This window comes from Peromyscus eremicus, chromosome 1 (assembly GCF_949786415.1).
Source record: "Peromyscus eremicus chromosome 1, PerEre_H2_v1, whole genome shotgun sequence".
NCBI classification, from domain to species: Eukaryota; Metazoa; Chordata; class Mammalia; order Rodentia; family Cricetidae; genus Peromyscus; species Peromyscus eremicus.
In genome coordinates, this window is record NC_081416.1 from 158,054,817 (window position 1) to 158,073,457 (window position 18,641).

The following is an 18,641-nucleotide window of genomic DNA, read 5'->3' on the forward strand; positions in this document are numbered from 1 at the left end:
AGGACCAGGTGTTGATATGTAGCCCCAACTTGACTGATAGGTAGCCCAGACTGCTCTCAGACTTGTGGCATTCCTTCTGCTTTAGCCTCTGAAGTGCTGGAATTACAGAACTAAACCAACCTTGAAGATAAACTCTCAAACATGAAAGAGTAGTCTTTTTTTCTGTGGGGATCTGGTGGGAGTGGGGTGGTGAAGAGTGAGGTGTGGGGGTGGGGCAGTGCTGGAGCTTGAATTCAGGACTGTGTAGCTCTACCACCATTACAAGCCTAGTTTCAGCTGGCAACTGTGGTTGCCTCTTGAAGCTGATGTCCACTTTTTTCCTTAAGATGGTGAATGTGAGGACAGCAATGGCATGCCTAGAGTAAGGAAGTGACTAATAAAAGCAAAAGCAAACACCACTGAAATGTCTTTTATCCTTTATTATGAAACAGTTTAGATAGGAAGATGGAGAATAAGCTCTAACCCAGACACCTACAAACAACTTGAATTGGCTGTTTTTGTGGTGCCCCACGTTGGGCACCAAATGTAGCAACCTTTCTTATCAGACTATCTTTGGTCTGACACACAAATAATGACCCAGAGACTTATTATGAAAGTTTGGCCTTTAGTTTAGGCTTATCTCAACTAGCTCTTATAACTTAAATTAACCCATATTTTTTAATCTTCATTTTGCCTTGGGGCTTTTTACCTTTCTTTCATTCTGAATGTTTGACTTTTTCCATGTTTTGTTGGTGTCTGATGCATGCCTATGTTCATCTCCTACTTCTCTTCTCTCTGCCTGGAAGTCCTGCCTATGCATCCTGTCTATCTGTTGGACGTTCAGCTCTTTATTAAACCAATCACAGTAACATATCTTCACACACTGTACAAATATCCCACATTTTTGCTTTGTTTTTAAATAAATAGTTTTTCTTTGCTTTCTTTCTCAGTCTCATTTTTAGTTCTCCCCAGAGATCACCACTATTATGGATCTTGTGATTATTTCCATAAACGCTTTTATGTTCTTCCTATATAGTATCTATTATGGAAAGTATATAGCATCTGACTTGTATGTTTTCAATCCTTGTGGTACTGTGTCATACAAAATACTCTCTAATTAAATATTATTATAGTTTTGGAATTTAACAATGTTGATGGAAATATCTCCATTGGCTAGTGTAATTGGCATTCTAAATTAAGCCCACTTTTGGGCTACTTTCTTCATTCCTATAAATAGCACTGCAGTGGGCTTCCATGTACATCTCATGAAACATGAAGACTTGCGTTTTTGTAGAGGGTTCAAGGCAGAATTACTGGGTTCAAGACAGTTCACATCCTCAACTTTATAAGATATTGCCAACTGATGCTGCAGACAACCACAACCATGAATATCCACAAGGCTCCACATCTTTCCAGTTAGTTTTTCTTTTCTTTCTTTCTTTCTTTTTTTTTTTTTAAATACTGGTTTCACTGTGTAGTCTTGGCTGGCTTGGAACTTGCTATGTAAAGCAAGCTGATCTCCAACCCATAAAGCTCTGCCTGTGTCTGCCTCTGACAGGTGTTCACCACTATGCCTAGCTGCCAGCATTGATCTCGAAATAGCTCATTTTATGATGGTTTCATTTTGTACAACCCTTACTACTCATAACATATAAAATCAATTTTTCTAATCCCTCCAGGTCTACTTTTTGCTACCATCCTGAACCGACTTTTCATATGAAGTTTCTTCAAATAGAAACTTGCATTCTTTGGGATTTTCACTTGCCAGAAGCTTCCAGGGCATTGTATGAAATTAAAGGATACAAGCATTCCATTGAGGAGTTGCAATGGATATTGTTGCAGAATATTTGTATACTGTGAAAATGTGTCTTTGCCAATGTACCTTCTGATAGGTTTAAAAAAGAGCTGAATGGCCAACAGCTAGTCAGGAAAGGATAGGCAAGATTTCTGGGGTGAGAGAAAAAGAGGAGGAATCTAGGCACTCAGATTTCACCAGCAGATTTGGAGCAAGTCAGGACGTGCCATAGTGAGGAAAAGGTAAACGCCATGGGGCATAACATAGATTAACAGAAGCAGGTTTATTTGAGTCATAAAAGCTAGTTGGGGACAAGCCTAAGCTAAAGGCCAAGCTTTTGTAATTAATAAGAAGTCGCCATGTCATTATTTGGGGGCTGCCAATCCAAAGATAGTCTGACAAGAAAGCTTGCTATAGAATATGAATTAGGAAGAACCACCAACTCCAATGAGTTTCCTGGGACTATGCTATAGGTTATGGTCCTTAGCTTATTTTCTTGTCATTTTTCTGTTTTCTGGGTTTTAAATTTTTTTTTTTGTTTTTTTGAGACAGAGTTTCTCTGTGTAGTTTTGGCACCTTTCCTGGAACTCACTCTGTAGCCCAGGCTGGCCTCAAACTCACAGAGATCTGCCTGCCTCTGCCTCCTGAGTGCTGGGATTAAAGGCATGCCACACCACTGCCCAGCTCTACAATGTATTTTTTTAAGACAGGTTTTCTCTTTGTAATAGTCCTGACTGGCCTCGAACTCAGAGATCTGTCTGCCTCTGCCTCCTGAGTGCTGGGATTAAGGTGTGCGCCACCATGCTGGGCAGAAAATGTATTGTCTTTATATCTAATTATTACTAACCCTTTCACACTCTGAAATTTAACTGATGAGAATGTAGTATTCATATTGCTCATGTCACATGCTTCAGGGTGTTTGAAGAGTAGCTACTCAATTGTTATAGAATGAATGAAAATCTGTAGTTTTACTTTTGATTTCACTTTGGAAACCACTGGATAAAAGCTTAAAAACTATATTTTTTCTAAGTATAAAAAAATTGATATGTTTTCATACCGAATTAACTCATATAATTACTTAGGTTTAGTGTCTTTTGATGGGAACTATCCATTTCTGCTTTATGTTTTTAGAGTTAATTGTGAATTCTATTTTCCTGATCTAAATATAAGTGCTGAACACTTGCCAGTGAATCCTATCTTATTGGTTTAATCTACTCCATTCTCTTTAGAAACTTGGTAAAACACTAATAATCAATTATTGTTTTACTTCCTGTATCTATAATAATGATTCACAGAGGATGGAAACTCCCATTTACGTTCTAAAATGTTTAAGTTTTCTCAATTCTGATCAGATGTTTCCCAAAGAGGATCAACAAATCTTGTTTCAGTTGTGAGAAGTAAATGAGTTCAAATATGCTAACTATACTGAACAGTGCCTGGCGCCTAGTATGCACCTAATTCATGTTAGGCATTACTATTTACTGAGTATCTTCTATAGTTGATGTTCTATGTTAAGTACTCTGCATGCAAATTTCTTATCTCAGTATGCATTAATTTTCAACAGACACTTTCATTTAATACATTTGCACAATACAGTAGCCTTTAATATCCCGATTTTAAGATTAACATCCTAGGTTTAGATAAGTGAAATAAGTTGTTCAAACTCACACAATACCGTAGTAGGGGTAGAACTATGATTTCCCAGAATCTAAGCTCATAGTCTTAAGAAGTGTCTAGTGCCTTAAGGAGATGGGGATAAAATAAAGCTGAATGGTATGTTTGGAGCAGACAATGAAAAGTCTTATATACAATTTTAAAGGGTCTTGATTAGTCTAAAACCACTAGCAATCAAAAAACAATTTTAGGTGGAGATGGTGATGCATTAATCCTTATACTTAACAAAATCTGCTAGGTGTGGTAGCACACAGTTGTAATCACAGCACTTGCACTTGAGGGGCAGAGACAGGAAGATAATGAGTCGAGGCCAGCCTTGGCTACATAGTGATTCTAAGGCCAGCTTGAGTTACACAAGATCCCACCTCAAAATAAAATCATTTTGGGTACATTATGGGAAAAGGATTTAAAGATAGTAATAATAAATACTGGAAAACCCATTAGAACAGTATAGCAGTGGTCAGCATTGAAGACAGAAAAGAACATACATTTCAGAAATATTTAGGAGATGGGATTTACAGGACTTGGTGATTTCCTGGATTGGGTGGCATGTGACTCCCCAATGTGAATTCTCTGATGATGAGCGAGATGTGCATGTTGCCTGAAGGTTTTCTTGCATTCTTTACATTCATAGGGTCTCTCTCCTGTATGAATTCTCTGATGCTGGGCAAGGGATCCACAGTAACTGAAAGTCTTCCCACAAACATTACATTCATAAGGTTTCTCTCCAGTATGAACTCTCTGGTGTTGAGTAAGGGATGAGTCATTGCTAAAAGCCTTCCCACACTTAACACACTCATAAGGTTTCTCCCCAGTGTGAACTCTTTGATGTTGAGCAAGGTAGGCAATCTGGCTGAAGGCCTTCCTACATTCCTGGCATTTATAAGGTTTTTCTCCTGTATGAATTCTCTGATGTTGAGCAAGGTGTGAATTTTGGCTGAATGCCTTGCCACATTCCTTACATTCATAGGGCCTCTCCCCCGTATGTATTCTCTGATGCACAGTAAGGTATGCACGGAGGCTAAATGCTTTTCCACAGACCCTGCACTCATAAGGTTTCTCTCCTGTGTGAACTCTCTGGTGTTGAGCAATGGATGACCTATTGCTAAAGGCTTTTCCACATTCCATACATTCATAGGGTTTCTCTCCAGTGTGAACTCTCTGATGCTGAGCAAGGTATGCAAACTGGCTGAAGGCCTTCTTGCACACCGCACACTCGTAAGGTTTCTCTCCAGTGTGAACTCGCAGGTGTTGGACCAGATGTGCATTCTGACTGAAAGCTTTCAGACATTCTTTACACTCATAGGGTTTCTCTCCGGTATGAATCCTGTGATGCTGAACAAGGTTTGATCTCTGGCTGAAGGCTTTCCCACATTCTATACATGTATAGGGTTTCTCTCCAGTATGAATTCTTTGATGTAGAGTAAGGGAGGAACTCTGGCTAAAGACTTTCTCACAATCGTTGCATTTCAAAAGTTTCTTCTCTGTGTAGATACTCTTGGGCTTAACAGTCTTCAAGCTTTTCTTCAAGCTTTTCTTGTGTGTGCCTTGTTTATATGCATTCTCCTCTGTGGGGGCTGTCTGTTGTACATGAAGCAATGTGTTCTGACAGAAACTTCCCCAGGACCTGTTATCAACCAGAGCTTCAAAAGTGATGGTCTCTTCCTTGAAATACGCTTTTAGATTCTCAGATTGCCTTTCAAAATGCTGCTCATGGCTCCATTCTCCCATCAACCTGGGATACTCAAGGCCAATACTTCTAAGTTCTTCTATTATCTTTCTGGATGACTGTTCTTCATAAAGTTCCTGCTTTGGGATTAATTCTTCAGTCACATACATAGACTCCCAGTCTAAAAGTAATAAGAAAAAGTGTCTTCTTTATTATTTAATCCAGTAAATATGATCATGATTGTACATTTGTAAAGTATGTAAACAGTATCAAAATCCAAAAGAACATTTAATACTTACTTTCACAGTTCTGAAGTATGTAACAGACTGAAAAATCGGCTATAAACATACGTGAAGAGTGACTAGAACTTTATGACAATCAGCAAGGCAAGTCAAAGGGTGAGCAGGAACTGATGGGGACTGGACGTGGTTGTAAGTATAGATACTGGGATAGACTGCATTCTCATAATTGTTTCAGTGAAGGACATTCATTGAAAATAATTATCTGACATCAGACGCTCTCGTGGGGGTTTAAGTGTCGTGAGACAATGACCACTGCCTTCACTGATCTTATTTTCTTAGAAGAGACAAAAATAAGCAAGGAAATTTGATTGCATGTTAAATGTACTCAGTGCTACAGAAAAAGGGAAGGGTAGGCTGTCATGTATCTGTACACAGAGGTCTTCAAGGTCCTAAAATGGCATTGACAATTTTATATTTATTTTATGTTTTACTTCATTATAAGTTGTATTTCTATAAAATAATCAACAATAAAAATTTCTCTTACCTTGTTTAAAAATATTTCATTGTTAAATTTATTTTGCTTGGCATTGGTGGCATGTGTTTAATCCCAGCACTCGGGAGGCAGAGGTAGATGGATCTCTGAGTTTAAGGCCAGCCTGGTCTACAGAGAGTGAGTTCCAGGACAGCCAGGGCTACACAGAGAAATACTGTCTTTAAAAAAAAAAATCTGTTTTGTGTGCATATGTGTGTTTGCGTGCACACATGCTCACGCCCATGTCATTTGCCATGTGGATGTTAGAGGACAATTTGCTAGAGTTGGTTCTCTCTGTTTACCATGTGGGTCCTAGTGATCAAACTCATATTGTCAGGCTTAAAAGTAAGTGTTGCTACCCACTGAGACATCTCACCAGCTCCAGTTGTCTATTTCTATTTTTTATTTTATTTTATTTTTTTGGTTTTTCGAGACAAGGTTTCTCTGTGTAGCTTTGCGCCTTTCCTGGGACTCACTTGGTAGCCCAGGCTGACCTCGAACTCACAGAGATCCTCCTGGCTCTGCCTCCCGAGTGCTGGGATTAAAGGCATGCGCCACCACCGCCCGGCTCTGTCTATTTCTATTTTAGAAGTAACTAAATGGGGTTTTGTTCTAGTTAAACTTCATAAAGGGGATGGAGAGATGGCTCAAGTGATTAAGAGCACTTCTGTTCAGAGGACCCCAAACTGGTAACAGGCACCCAGGCTTACAACTGCCTATAACTCCAGCTCCAGGGGATGCAATGTCTCTGTCCCCTTGGGCACTTTCACACATGTGAGACTATGGCTGAGGAGGAAGTTCAGCCAGCTGCTTTCTCTGTTTCTCTGAGCTAGCAGGTTTCTACCCCAGCACCTGGCTCCCAAGTCTTTATTGGTAAAATGAAAGGACAGAGACTTAGTTAACACATTTGTCTCTCTACAAGGAGGCAGTTGAAGCAGCAGTGGGGTGTGAAGCCCCTCCCCACCCCCACCCCCGCCCGCCTGTGGCCTTGAGGCAGTGGTAGTCGCTGAGCAATAGCTATAAAACAACACATGGACTTAACCTTTGAAGTTGTAAGCCCTGCTAAACTTTCTTCTGTCTATGACTTGACTTGATCATGGTGTCTCCTCACAGCAAGAGAAAAGTAACTAAGACACACACACACACACACACACACACACACACACACGCACGCACGCACGCACGCGCGCGCGCGCACAAACAAAAGTTTAAAATAATTTCTAAACTCCATATATGTAATAACGGTTATTTATGTGAGTGATTCTTTAATAATAATGGATAAAATTTAATTCTGTATCATTTGATACTACAGTTACCCATCAAAATTTCTTCTCAGAACATTGAACGTATACATAAAACACTGGCTGAGGCAGTGTGGGATATGGGGTTGAGAGAGGCAAAACTTTAGTCCTTCATTGTTCCTCAGTGTTTCCTGTCTGTCTGCAAATCCTTTCACACCACAAACCTAAGCTCTTACTCCTCTGCTCCTCAAATGTTCTCCAGCTGCTTATCTTTGCTTTTGTTAAAGACTGTCATCTTCCCAGCTACCCAGATTCGCTGTCTCCCGCCTGTTCTCTGGGCTTCCTTTATGCGGAGCTTCCTTTCCATATGTGCCACCTGTAGCTTTATCGTTTCTTTATGGCTAGCCTAACAATTGTTTGATTATTTGTACACACATGTAACACTCTAGGGCCTTGGGGTGGGGAGCGAGGTAGGAGTGGTGTTGAAAGAACCATGTTTAAAGCACGAGTTGAGTAATGTTGGTATTGATTAGAGGAAAAAGAATGAATGAACTGACAGAGAAAGATGAGGCATTTAGAGAGAAACCACTACTTCTAATGGAAGGTAACAGCTACTGAGTTCACACTGTACAACAGGACAGACAGTTCAAGGTACTTCCAAAGTATTATTTTAGAGATGACAAAACAAAGAGAGATTAAGCAACTTTCCTAGAATTTCACTACATGTAAGAATCAGGATTTGAACCTGGTACTTCATTTACTGTCAGTATGGCCCCAGAGCTTGTCAACTCAGAAAAGACTATTTATTTGTTTTGTTTTTGTTTTTGTTGTTGTTGTTGTTTTGTTTTTTCCAGATAGGGTTTCTCTGTGTAGCTTTGGTGCCTGTCCTAGAACTCTCTCTGTAGACCAGGGTGGCCTCGAACTCACAGAGATCTGCCTGGCTCTGCCTCCCGAGTACTGGGATTAAAGGTGTGTGCCACCGCCACCCGGCCAGGAAAGGACTATTTAAATACTAGAAGGGAATTATGAAGAAGCATCAGGAGTCAGAAAACAAATGAAATGAGTCATTAGGAAGAAGAAGGCAATGCATGAGGAGGGTAAGGTTGGCCAATAGGGGAGAATATCCTGGAAGGCCTCGAGTTTCTTTTAGGCCCAAAACATTTGGGGACATGCCACAAAAAAAGAACCAAGAGACATTTTCTTGAGTCGGGTTGAGCTTCAAAGGTCTCTGCCTATCTATTTATCCCCCACTCACCTGTGGACAAACTGTCTGTCAGCTCTGTCTTCACTGTCCATGGCTCTTTTCCTTGTTCCAACAAGAATATCACACTTGGCTTAGAAAAGCAAAGGCCTGAAAATGTGAAAAGAAATGACTTGGTTATACTAAGGGCAGCCCACAACTCCCATCTGCTATCAGCCACACTACACTGCAGGGCAGGCCCCATGCCGAGGAGGAGCTGGCCAACATAAAATAAATGCAATGTCAGTTTTGTTTCCTTTTGTTTGTTTGGCTTTGTTTTTCTTATTGGTATTTTACCTGTTTGTTTTTATTTTTGTTTTTGTGACTTTTTTGTTGTTGCTGTTTGTAGTTTCTTGGTTTGTTTGTTTTCTTTCTTTCTTTCTTTCTGTCTGTCTTTCTTTCTTTCTTTCTTTCTTTCTTTTTTGAAAGAGAGAAAGTATGAAGTTGAGTGTGCATGAAAGAGGGGAGGATCTAGGAGGAGTTGGGGAGGGGAAACCATGATCAAAATATATTGTATAAAATGTTAATAATAAAAGAATGCCTGGGGCTGAGGAGGTGGCTCAGTCAGAAAAGAACCCACGTAAAAAGCATGGTGGCGCACATCTGTAATCACAGTTATGGGCAACAGACAAGCAGATGCCTGAAGCTCACTGGATAGCCAGTGTAGCCAAATTAGTGAGGTCCAAGTTCAGTGAGAGACTGCATCTCAAAAAAGGTTTGGCTGGTGAGATGGTCTACAAGTGAAGGCACTTGCTGAGGGAGAATGATGCCCTGAATTTGATCACTAAGACACATGTGGTAGAGAGAACTGACTCTTACAAGTTGTCTTCTGACCTCCATGAGCCTCTGCCAACACACAATAAATAAATATTTTAAAAGCTCTCCTATTCAAAAACCGTTAAAAACAGAATTTGAAACTACTGGCACAGGTCAATGGCAGGGCTAACTGCTGTTAACGCCGTGTGATTTTCATTATGGTAGACACTCACCCAAGCTTTGGAGACGTTACCAAAATAGTCACAATGACGGTAGCAAAGTCCCTTATGAGCAGAAGTCCCATTTTGCAGGAGAAAGATATCCTTCCTGTCTTAGTTAGGGTTGCTATGGTAGGGTTGCTGTGATGAAACACTATGACCGAAACAACTTGGGGAGTGTGGTGATTGAATAAGAATGGCCCCCATGGGCTCATATATTTGAGTGCTTGGTCATATGGGAGTGGCACTACTTGAGAGGGATTAGGAGGTGATACAGGCAGACTTTTTTTTCCCTGCCAGCCAATTCCCAAATAACCACACTGAGACTTATTATTAATTATAAATGCTTGGCTGATAATTTAGGTTGTCTCCAGCCAGCTCTTTTTTTTTATGTTTTCAAAGTCAAACATATATTTTAGATAGACAGGTCATCTTCAAACACTTTAGAGATCTATAGACTACGGCATTTAAGATGTTTTCATAATATAGATTCTTTTTTTATTACTATGAGACATGTCTGCTCCTGGGAGCACCAATCTACTTCAGAGATGATGGGTATTAAAGAAAACTCCAGTCTGGTGGTAGTGTCCAGCCCGCTCTTACAACTTAACTTACCCATTTCTATTAATCTATGTGCTGCTCCGAGGCTTGTTCACCTCTTCTATGAGCTTCCCATGTTGCTTCTTCCATGTCTGGCTCGCGACTCCTCAGATCCCACCCTCCTTCTTTCCAGTATCCTCTCTGTCCCGAAAATCCTGCCTAGCTATCAGCCAATCAGCTTTTTATTAACAATGAGAGCAATACATCTTCACAGTGTAGGGAAGGATTATTCCATAGCAAAGTGAGGCCTTGTTGGAGGAAGCGTGTCACCTAAGTGGGCCCTGGGGTTTCAAAAGCTCAAGCCAGGCCCAGTGTCTCTTCCTTCCTGCTGCTTGTGGCTATGGATATAGAATTCTCAGCTACTTCTACAGGACCATGTCTGCCTGTGTGTCATCATGCTTCCTGCCATGATGACAATGGACTAAACCTCTGAAACTATAAGCCAGACCCAGTTAAATGCTTTCCTTCATGATAGTTGACATGGACAACAATAGAACACTGAGTAAAATGGAGGAAAAGGTTTATTAGGCTTACACTTTCACATTGTAGTTCATCACTGAAGGAAGTCAGGGCAGGAGCTCAAACTGGGCAGGAACCTGGAGACAGGAGCTGATGCAGAGGCCATGGAGGGGTGCTGCTTACTCACTTGCTCTTCATGGCTTGTTCAGCCTGCTTTCTTATAGAACCCAGGACCACCAGCCCAGGGATGGCACCACCCACAATGGGCTGGGCCCTCCCCCATCAATCACTAAGACTACGCCCTGCAGCTTGATCTTATGGAAGTATTTTCTTAATTGAAGTTCTCTCCTCTTAGATGACTTCAGATTGTGTCAAACTGACATAAAACTATCTAGTATACTTACCCAGAGACACCAAGATCCTATAGTTCTCCAACATCACATGACTGTACAAATGCCTTTGAGAAGAACTCAGACAATCCCATTCTTCTTGGGAGAAGTCAACTGCCACATCTCTGAAGGTCACCATCTCCTGAAGTGAAAGAAATGAAAGGAAATAATCTCCCCTCTCTCCATGTTCACCTCATTTACTCAGCACTGGGACAGGGGCTCTCCCTGATATGAAACCCCCAAATATGTCAGCCATGTTCCCTCTCAGGGCCTCTGTATTTCTCATAACATTCTGTACAGTGCTCCTATATAGTGGGAATCTAGCAGAGTCATTGTATCTTTTCATTCATTAGAGTGAAATAGTTGTTTCTTACTGTATCTAGCAACATTAGAATGAAATAGTTGGAGGTTCTTAGACCTTGAAGAAATCATAGTAGAGAACAGTGATTGTTTTCTGTGAGTTATGGAGTTGTTTTTGGGAGGGAATTTTCTATCTGTTGCATGACTGTGGTCACAAGACCATCCTGGCACACTTACAGCATCTTGAATTACTGGGTACTGCAAACAGTGCACAATAAGGACTGTGATGATTTCCTTCAAAGAACATACAGAATAGATCAAAGGGGCTTTGATAGGAGGAACTTGTTTTACACAAAAAACAGCCTTTGTGTAACAATCAATAATATGCTCTGAACAGCGGTTCAAGGCTCAGTCTATCAGAGGCTGGACCTCCCTGCTGCCAGAGAGCCTAAATTACATTCTAGAGTGGCTCTCCTTCTTTGATCATCCTGTGCAACACAGACCAACGACACTCCTACCTCAATTCCCTACTCCCCTAGCTATGCGTGCTATATTTACTTATAAGTTATGTGTAGGAGTGTTTGGCTTGCATGTGTGTCTGCACCTCATGTGCACACGGTGCCCTCAGCGGCCAGAGAGGGTGTTGAATACCCTGAAACCAGAGTTACAGATGGTTGTGAGCAGCAATGTGGGTTCTGGGACCGAATGCCAGTCCTCTCTCTGCAAGAGCAGCCAGTGCTCCCAACCCCTGAGTCCTCTCTGCAGCCCCAGATCAGAGGTGGGGTGCTGAGGTTTGAACCCAGGACTTTGCACGTGCTAAGCAAGGCTCTTCAGTGAGCTACATCCTCAGCTCTGTACTTTATTTTACTTTTGAGACAGGGTTTTATGTATCCCAGGCTGGTCTCGAATTCTGTGTAGCAGAAGATGACCTTGAACTCCTGATCCTCCTGCCCCCACCTGCCAAGTGCTAGGATTACCATCACACTTGGATTTTGAGGTCCTGGGTTTAAGCTCAGGGCTTAGTGCATGCTAGGCAGACACTCAGCTGAGCTGCAGTTCAGCCCTCTGCCTGATTCATGTATTGCCTGTCCCTTCCCCTGTGACTGAAATGTAAGCACCCAAGGGCAGCATGTTGCTTTGGTCACTGCTGAATCCCTGGTGTCAAACAGGACTGATACTCATGAGACACTCAAATACTCACTGGATCAGCCAGGTGCGGTGGCACACGCCTTTCATCCCAGCGGTCGGGAGGCAGAGGCAGGCGGATCTCTTGAGTTTGAGGCCAGCCTGAGTTCCAGTACAGGCTCCAAAAGCTACACAGAAGAAATCGTGTCTCAAAAAGCAAAACAACAACAACAAACAAGATAAATAAACAAACAAAAGTACTCACTTGACCACTTAAATGAATGAATGAAGGGTTGATCATTTCAACAAGCTCGAGGGGCTAAAAAGCAGTCCACAGTTCCTTGCTCCGCTCTGAAAACTGTGCTAGGCTGGGCACAGGGTACTGTTTTTGTGTAGAGAAATGGCAGTTTCCTTCATAATTTTGCTTCTATCTCCAGGGGCAGGGCAAAGTTCTTAAAAATCTGGAGCTAAGCTATGGTTCACTGGCACTACAGGTTTCTTTATGTGACCACTTGCTGATGAACCTAATATGTTACACGTATGTGTTTTGAAATACAATTTAATACCTTACAAAAGCAAAAGATGTGACCTGTTGTCAAAGCAACATAAAAGGATGTGACTTGTTTTACATTTTATATGGGGTGTGTGTGTGTGTGTGTGTGTTAACTTAAAATCAAACTAAGGGCCTTGTGAATGCTAAGCAAATCCACCGCTGAGCTGTATCCCTTGTCTTCATATTTGATTCAATTCTGTTCCCATAAAAACACAACAGGTTGGGTATGGTGGTGCACACTTTTAATCCCAGCACTCAGGAGGTAGAGACACTGTGAGTTTGAGGCCAGCTTGGTCCTACAAATAGTGTTTTAAGCCATGCTACAAGATGAGTTTACCAGAGCAGTGAGTGTAAATAAAGGAGCAAGAGACCCAAGAGTAAGTCCTGTGGTACCCAGTGTCAACAGGCACTTAAAATCTGTTGATGCATGAATGATGTTTGGGAATTAACTAGAATTAAGCTGGGCTTTATCTTATATATGTCAGAATAGCATGCCAGGAAGAGGGAACAGTATGTGTAAGATCACACATTAAAAATGTATATAGCACTGCACGCCTTTAATCCCAGCACTTGGGAGGCAGAGGCAGGTGGATCTAGGTGAGTTCAAAGCCAGTCTCATCTATACAGTGAGTTCCAGGACAGCCAGGGCCACACAGAGAAACCCTGTCTCAAAAAAAAAAATGTATATAGGGCTGGGGAGGTGGACCATAGTAAAGAGCATTGCTATGCTCTTAACTGATTCTAATTCAGTTTTCAGCATCCAGGTTAGGCAGCTCACACATGCCTGTAACTCTAGCACCAGAGGATCGGACTCCCTCTCCTGGCCTCTGTGGGCAGTTGCACACACTCACACAGATAAACACACATGCACTTAAAAAATCTTTTGAAAAAGATTTTTTAAATTGTATTTAAAGATTTTAAGGATAGTAGTGAGCTGACTGAAACAGAGTCACAGAGTGAAAGAAATTAGGTGAGTTCAAATGAGATAGCCAGGAGTACTGGGAATCCACTGGAGGACTTCGGGACAACTCAAAGAGAGAATACACCAGCTCACCTGACACACGGTTTTAAGAAGCCCGGGAGTCTTTCTTTTTTCCCCCCTCAACTCTTCTCTTAAGAAATGGCAATCCCAGGTAACTGAGATGGGAAAAGAACATGAGAAACTAGATGTTCCTCTCAGCATCCAGAACTGCCTACCAATAAGCAGAGCATGATGGAGAGCTAGCAATTTGTTTGCATACAATATAATCCATGGCCTAAGTTATTTCCAATTTATTACTTGGGCAGCAAATACACAGAGTTAACAAAGAGAAATGCGATAGTTTAAAGATACACCTCGAATAAATGAGTCAGTAAGATTAAATGAGGTTGCTTCCCTCCAATAGAAGACTAATTCAGGAACTTGATAGCATACTGTCACCACTCGGATAGCTTGAAAAGACACTGGGTGACAGTCTCAGGACCCTCCCATACCCAAAGCCTCAAAGACTACATTGCCAGCCAGTGTCACACATATGCCACAGTCAAGGCCCTGGGTGTAGTATCAAATGTTCACCCTCTCCTACACCCCCGATTCTCACATGGTCAGGTGCCACAGTCTGGCGTCACTAACAACGGTCCCACACTCTAGTCACAAAGAGGCTGCACGTCCCTGCACAAGGGGGAAAAGAGAAAGGTACCAGTCGTGGATTCACTCGCACCCTGTCACAGAGTCGACGTGGACTCGCACGTCGGGTGACAGTCTCGCCGTACCGTAGCAAACACTGTCTTATTCCGAAGGGCACTCAGAGGGTCTGACGACCGGTGTCCGGGAGACGCGCCCTGGCCACTGCCCGGCCCACTCCGCGCCGGCAGAACGAACTGCGGGGAGGTCCCGTTTCTGCCCGGAAGGCTCTGGAATCTCCTCCACACCCGCAGCCCTTAGGTTGACGAAATCTAGCCTCAGGGGAAAGGGCCCGGAAAGAAGCGACTCTGTTGCCTGGGCTCCTGGAGGACAAAAAGGGGCGACGGCCCAGCTCCCGCTGGGGCCATTGGGAAATGTAGTCCGGACAGAAAGGGCCATCAGCACCACGGAGTTCCGCTGCACTGACAGGCTCAGTCCCAAAGTCTCTCTCACTGGCTTTCCGCGGCCAAACCACATGTATGCGGATATCCATGCAAGCAGAACACCCATGCACGTGAAATAATTTGAAAATGTATTTTTTATTTTTGCTTTGTGTGTATTTTTGCCTGCATTTATGGATGTGCACCATGAGCATGTCTGATGTCAGGAGAGGCCAGAAAAGGACGTCAGTTCCCAGAGTGGTCTTAATTGCTGAGCCGTCTCTAGATCTTTTTGCTGGATGGAACCCAGGTCCTCACGCATGCCAGGCAAGCGCTTTGCCACTCAGCCACGCCCTCCGTATCTTTTTGATCTGACTCTATACTTTATATGAACACATAGCATTTTTTCTTCAGGAAAAATTTCTTTCACAGTTGTGATTTTGAGAATAAATACCAGACTCTGTGTGTGTGTGTGTGTGTGTGTGTGTGTGTGTGTGTGTGTGTTTCTCTGAGTGTAACTGTGGAAAACACGATGTGTTAGGTTAGCCATACATTTCTGTGATCACATGTGTGATTGTGTTCACTGTATGATATTCACGATGTTTTTTTTTAATTTAAATTTATTTATTATGGATACAGTGTTCTGCCTGCACGCATCCCTGCAGGCCAGAAGAGGGCGCCAGATCTCATTACAGATGGTTGTGAGCCACCATGTGGTTGCTGGGAATTGAACTCAGGACCTTTGGAAGAACAGCCAGTGCTCTTAACCTCTGAGCCATCTCCTCAGCTCCTCATGATGTTTAAATGTGCTGTAATAGGGACAGATTTGTGGGGAGTGCAATGGGACCATTGAGACAGAGGTTGAAGGATTAATATAATGGATATATATTTGTGTATGGAATTCTTCTCTGTGGTGTCTGATTAGAAAAGCCAATACTGTATGGGAGAAGCTATTTGAGGTACTGGGATAAACAGAAAATAAAAGTAAAAAAAAATACGGACTAATGCTGGGCATTGTGGTATATACCTTTAATCTCAGTACCTGGGAAGCAGAAGCAGTCCAATTTCTGTGAGCTTGAGGCCTGTAAATGGACGTTTCCTGTCCTGCCTGCCCAGTTCCAAATAAACACACAGAGGTTTATATGAATTATAAATGCTTGGCCAATAGCTCAGGCTTGTTACTAACTAGCTTTTACATTTTAAGTTAACCCATATTTGTGTTTATGCTTTGCCACATGGTGGTACCTTTATTAGCATGCACGTTCATCCTCTGCTCCCTCTGCGTCTGACTGGCGGCTCATCTCTCTGCCCTTCTTCCCAGCATTCTCAGTTTGGCTGCCCCGCCTATACTTCCTGCTTGGATACTGGCCAATCAGCATTTTATTAAACCAATTCAAGCGACAAATCTTTACAGTGTACAAGAGGATTATTCCACAACAGAGGCCAGTCTGGTCTACACGCAGTGAGCAATGGCAAATTCAATAACAATAACATTAGGCAAGGAAAAAAAGAAGTAGTAAAATAATGTTGCTTAAATACTACGGTAAAGGAAATATGTACACTATAATACCCAAAGCAAGGCCTGGAGAGACGACTTAGTAGTTAAGAGTATTTGCTGCTCTTGAAGAGGACTTGAGTTCAATTCTCAGCAATCATACAGAGTGGCTTACAACCACCTGTCACTCCAGTTCCAGGGAATCTGGTGCCATCTTCTGGTCTCTCTGTGAACTGCATGCACATGGTGCAGCAGTACTTGCAGGCAAAATTCTCATACACATAAAATAGAAATAAATAAATCTGGCCCAGCAGTGGTGGCACACATCTTTAATCTCAGCACTCAGGAGAGAAAAAAAGGCAGATCTCTGTGAGTTAGAGGCTGGCCTGATCTATAGAGCGAGTTCCAGGAAAACTAAGATTACACAGAGAAACCCTGTCTCAAAAAGTGGAGAGAGAGAGAGAGAGAGAGAGAGAGAGAGAGAGAGAGAGAGAGATTTTAAAAAACCTTTCGCATCAAAGGGTTTTATTAAGAAATTAAATGTTGTGGAATATTATTTTAACTGGGCAAAAATGTGTTTCATTTGTTTATGCTGCAGAACATTATTTTAACTATGTGGTGTGTTACTTTTGTTTCTGCTGCATTTGTTTAACAATGTAAGGCTCTGTTACATTTGTTTATGCTGCATTTGTTTAATTATGAAAAAGATGTGTTGCTGTTTCACCTTGCCTGCCTAAGGCACCTGATTGGTCTAGTAAAAAGCTGAACAGCCAATAGCTAGGCAGTAGAGGGATAGGTGGGGCTGGCAGGCAGAGAGAATAAGTAGAAGGAAGAATCTAGGCTCCAGAAGAGAGGGAAGAAGAGAAGAGATAATGAGGGAGAAAGGGAGGGACATGCCTGAGGCCAGAAGCCAGGCAGCTGCCAGCCCCACAGGGAGACAGTAGGAAAGTAAGATATACAGAAAGGATGAAAGGTCAAGAAGACTGAGGCAAGAGATAGATAAAGAGAAACAGGTTAATTTAAGTTAAAAGAGCTATCCAGGAATGAGCCTAAGCTAGGCTGAGCTTTCATAACTAATAATAAGTCTCTATGTCATAGTTTGGGAGCTGGTTGGTATCCCAAGAGAAAAAGCCTGGTACAATGAAAAGACAACCTACTCCTACAGCATGGGTAACTGTTTGTAAAGTATGTATCTAATAAAGGTTTCTTTTATGGTGATTGTTTTGTAGTACTGGAGATAAATCCCAGGGCCTTCCATATACAACGGAAATACTCTACCTCCTGAATGACATCCCCAACTCCTGCTAAGGGTTTAAATATATGAAAAACTCCAGCCAATATGACAATCACAATGAACTAAAAAAAAGAGCAATGAATTTGAAAAGATGTTTCTCTAAAGAAGACATGCAATGTCCAGCAAGCAGCTAAAAAATTGCCCGGTATCATTTGTAATTAGATTACTAGAGAATGAAAAGTGTGGGAAGAAAGGGGAAAGATGGAGAGAGGATGGCTAACTGTTACAAGGGTCAAGCTGACTAGTAAATGGTGCTGCGTCATGGAATTTAGTTAGTATGTGTTGGAGCCCACTAGGTTTCCTAGTGCCTGTACCCAACAGGACTGCATGGGAGGTTGATTGGACCATGGACCTGCAGGTGTTTGTAAGGGTCTAACTAGCAAGGTGGAGGTCTTATGCTCCATCCCTTGGCATTGTTATAAATAGACCTTTGGAATGAAGTTCTGGACCTGTTTGGATAAGGATTCAGGACCATCTGAGTCTACTCTGTGTTTTCTCTCTATTTCTTTACTCTTTATTTCTAACTAAGTCTCTTATCCCTCATTCCTCAAGAGTTCCTGGGGTAAATAAGTGTGGGGGCTGGTCCACCACAAGTATGCAGACACTTCTTCCCAGCAATCACATTTACAATCCTGGGTCTTCTGTCCAGTAACACTGTCTGTCAGAATCGAGGTTCTACAGATATAGACAAAAGTATCTGCTTCTGACAAGATTGGAGGATCCCAATGAAACACTGTTGAGAACATACTACACGCCCATGGTCACAAATGTGGTTGCAAACTCACAAATTCAAAGTCATTGAACCTCAGGGTCTCTCAGTTCCATAAACTCCACACCCCAAGCCCATTGTCTAGTACACACACACACACACACACACACACACACACACACACGTAGTCACATAACGTGTAACTCCTCCTGCTTCTGCCAGCTACCAAGGAGTTTGTGTCTCCCCGGAGGACCACCCTCCTTGTAAAATCACGGAGAAAGCCCAGGAAAGAAACCAAAATAGCCGCTCCGTGGGTGAAAGGAGAAAA

General features: G+C 42.2%; 1 protein-coding gene across 1 annotated transcript; it reads right to left on the minus strand.

Moving 5' to 3' along the window:
- Positions 1–404: 404 nt before the first annotated feature.
- Positions 405–14,912, minus strand: LOC131923894 (zinc finger protein 570-like). Its single transcript, XM_059279159.1, has 4 exons — positions 14,571–14,912; positions 10,810–10,972; positions 8,388–8,483; positions 405–5,298 (listed from the first exon to the last, which is right to left on the minus strand). The coding sequence occupies exons 1-4, from the start codon at positions 14,910–14,912 to the stop codon at positions 3,950–3,952; spliced, it is 1,950 nt and encodes a 649-aa protein (XP_059135142.1). The 3' UTR covers positions 405–3,949.
- Positions 14,913–18,641: the final 3,729 nt, after the last annotated feature.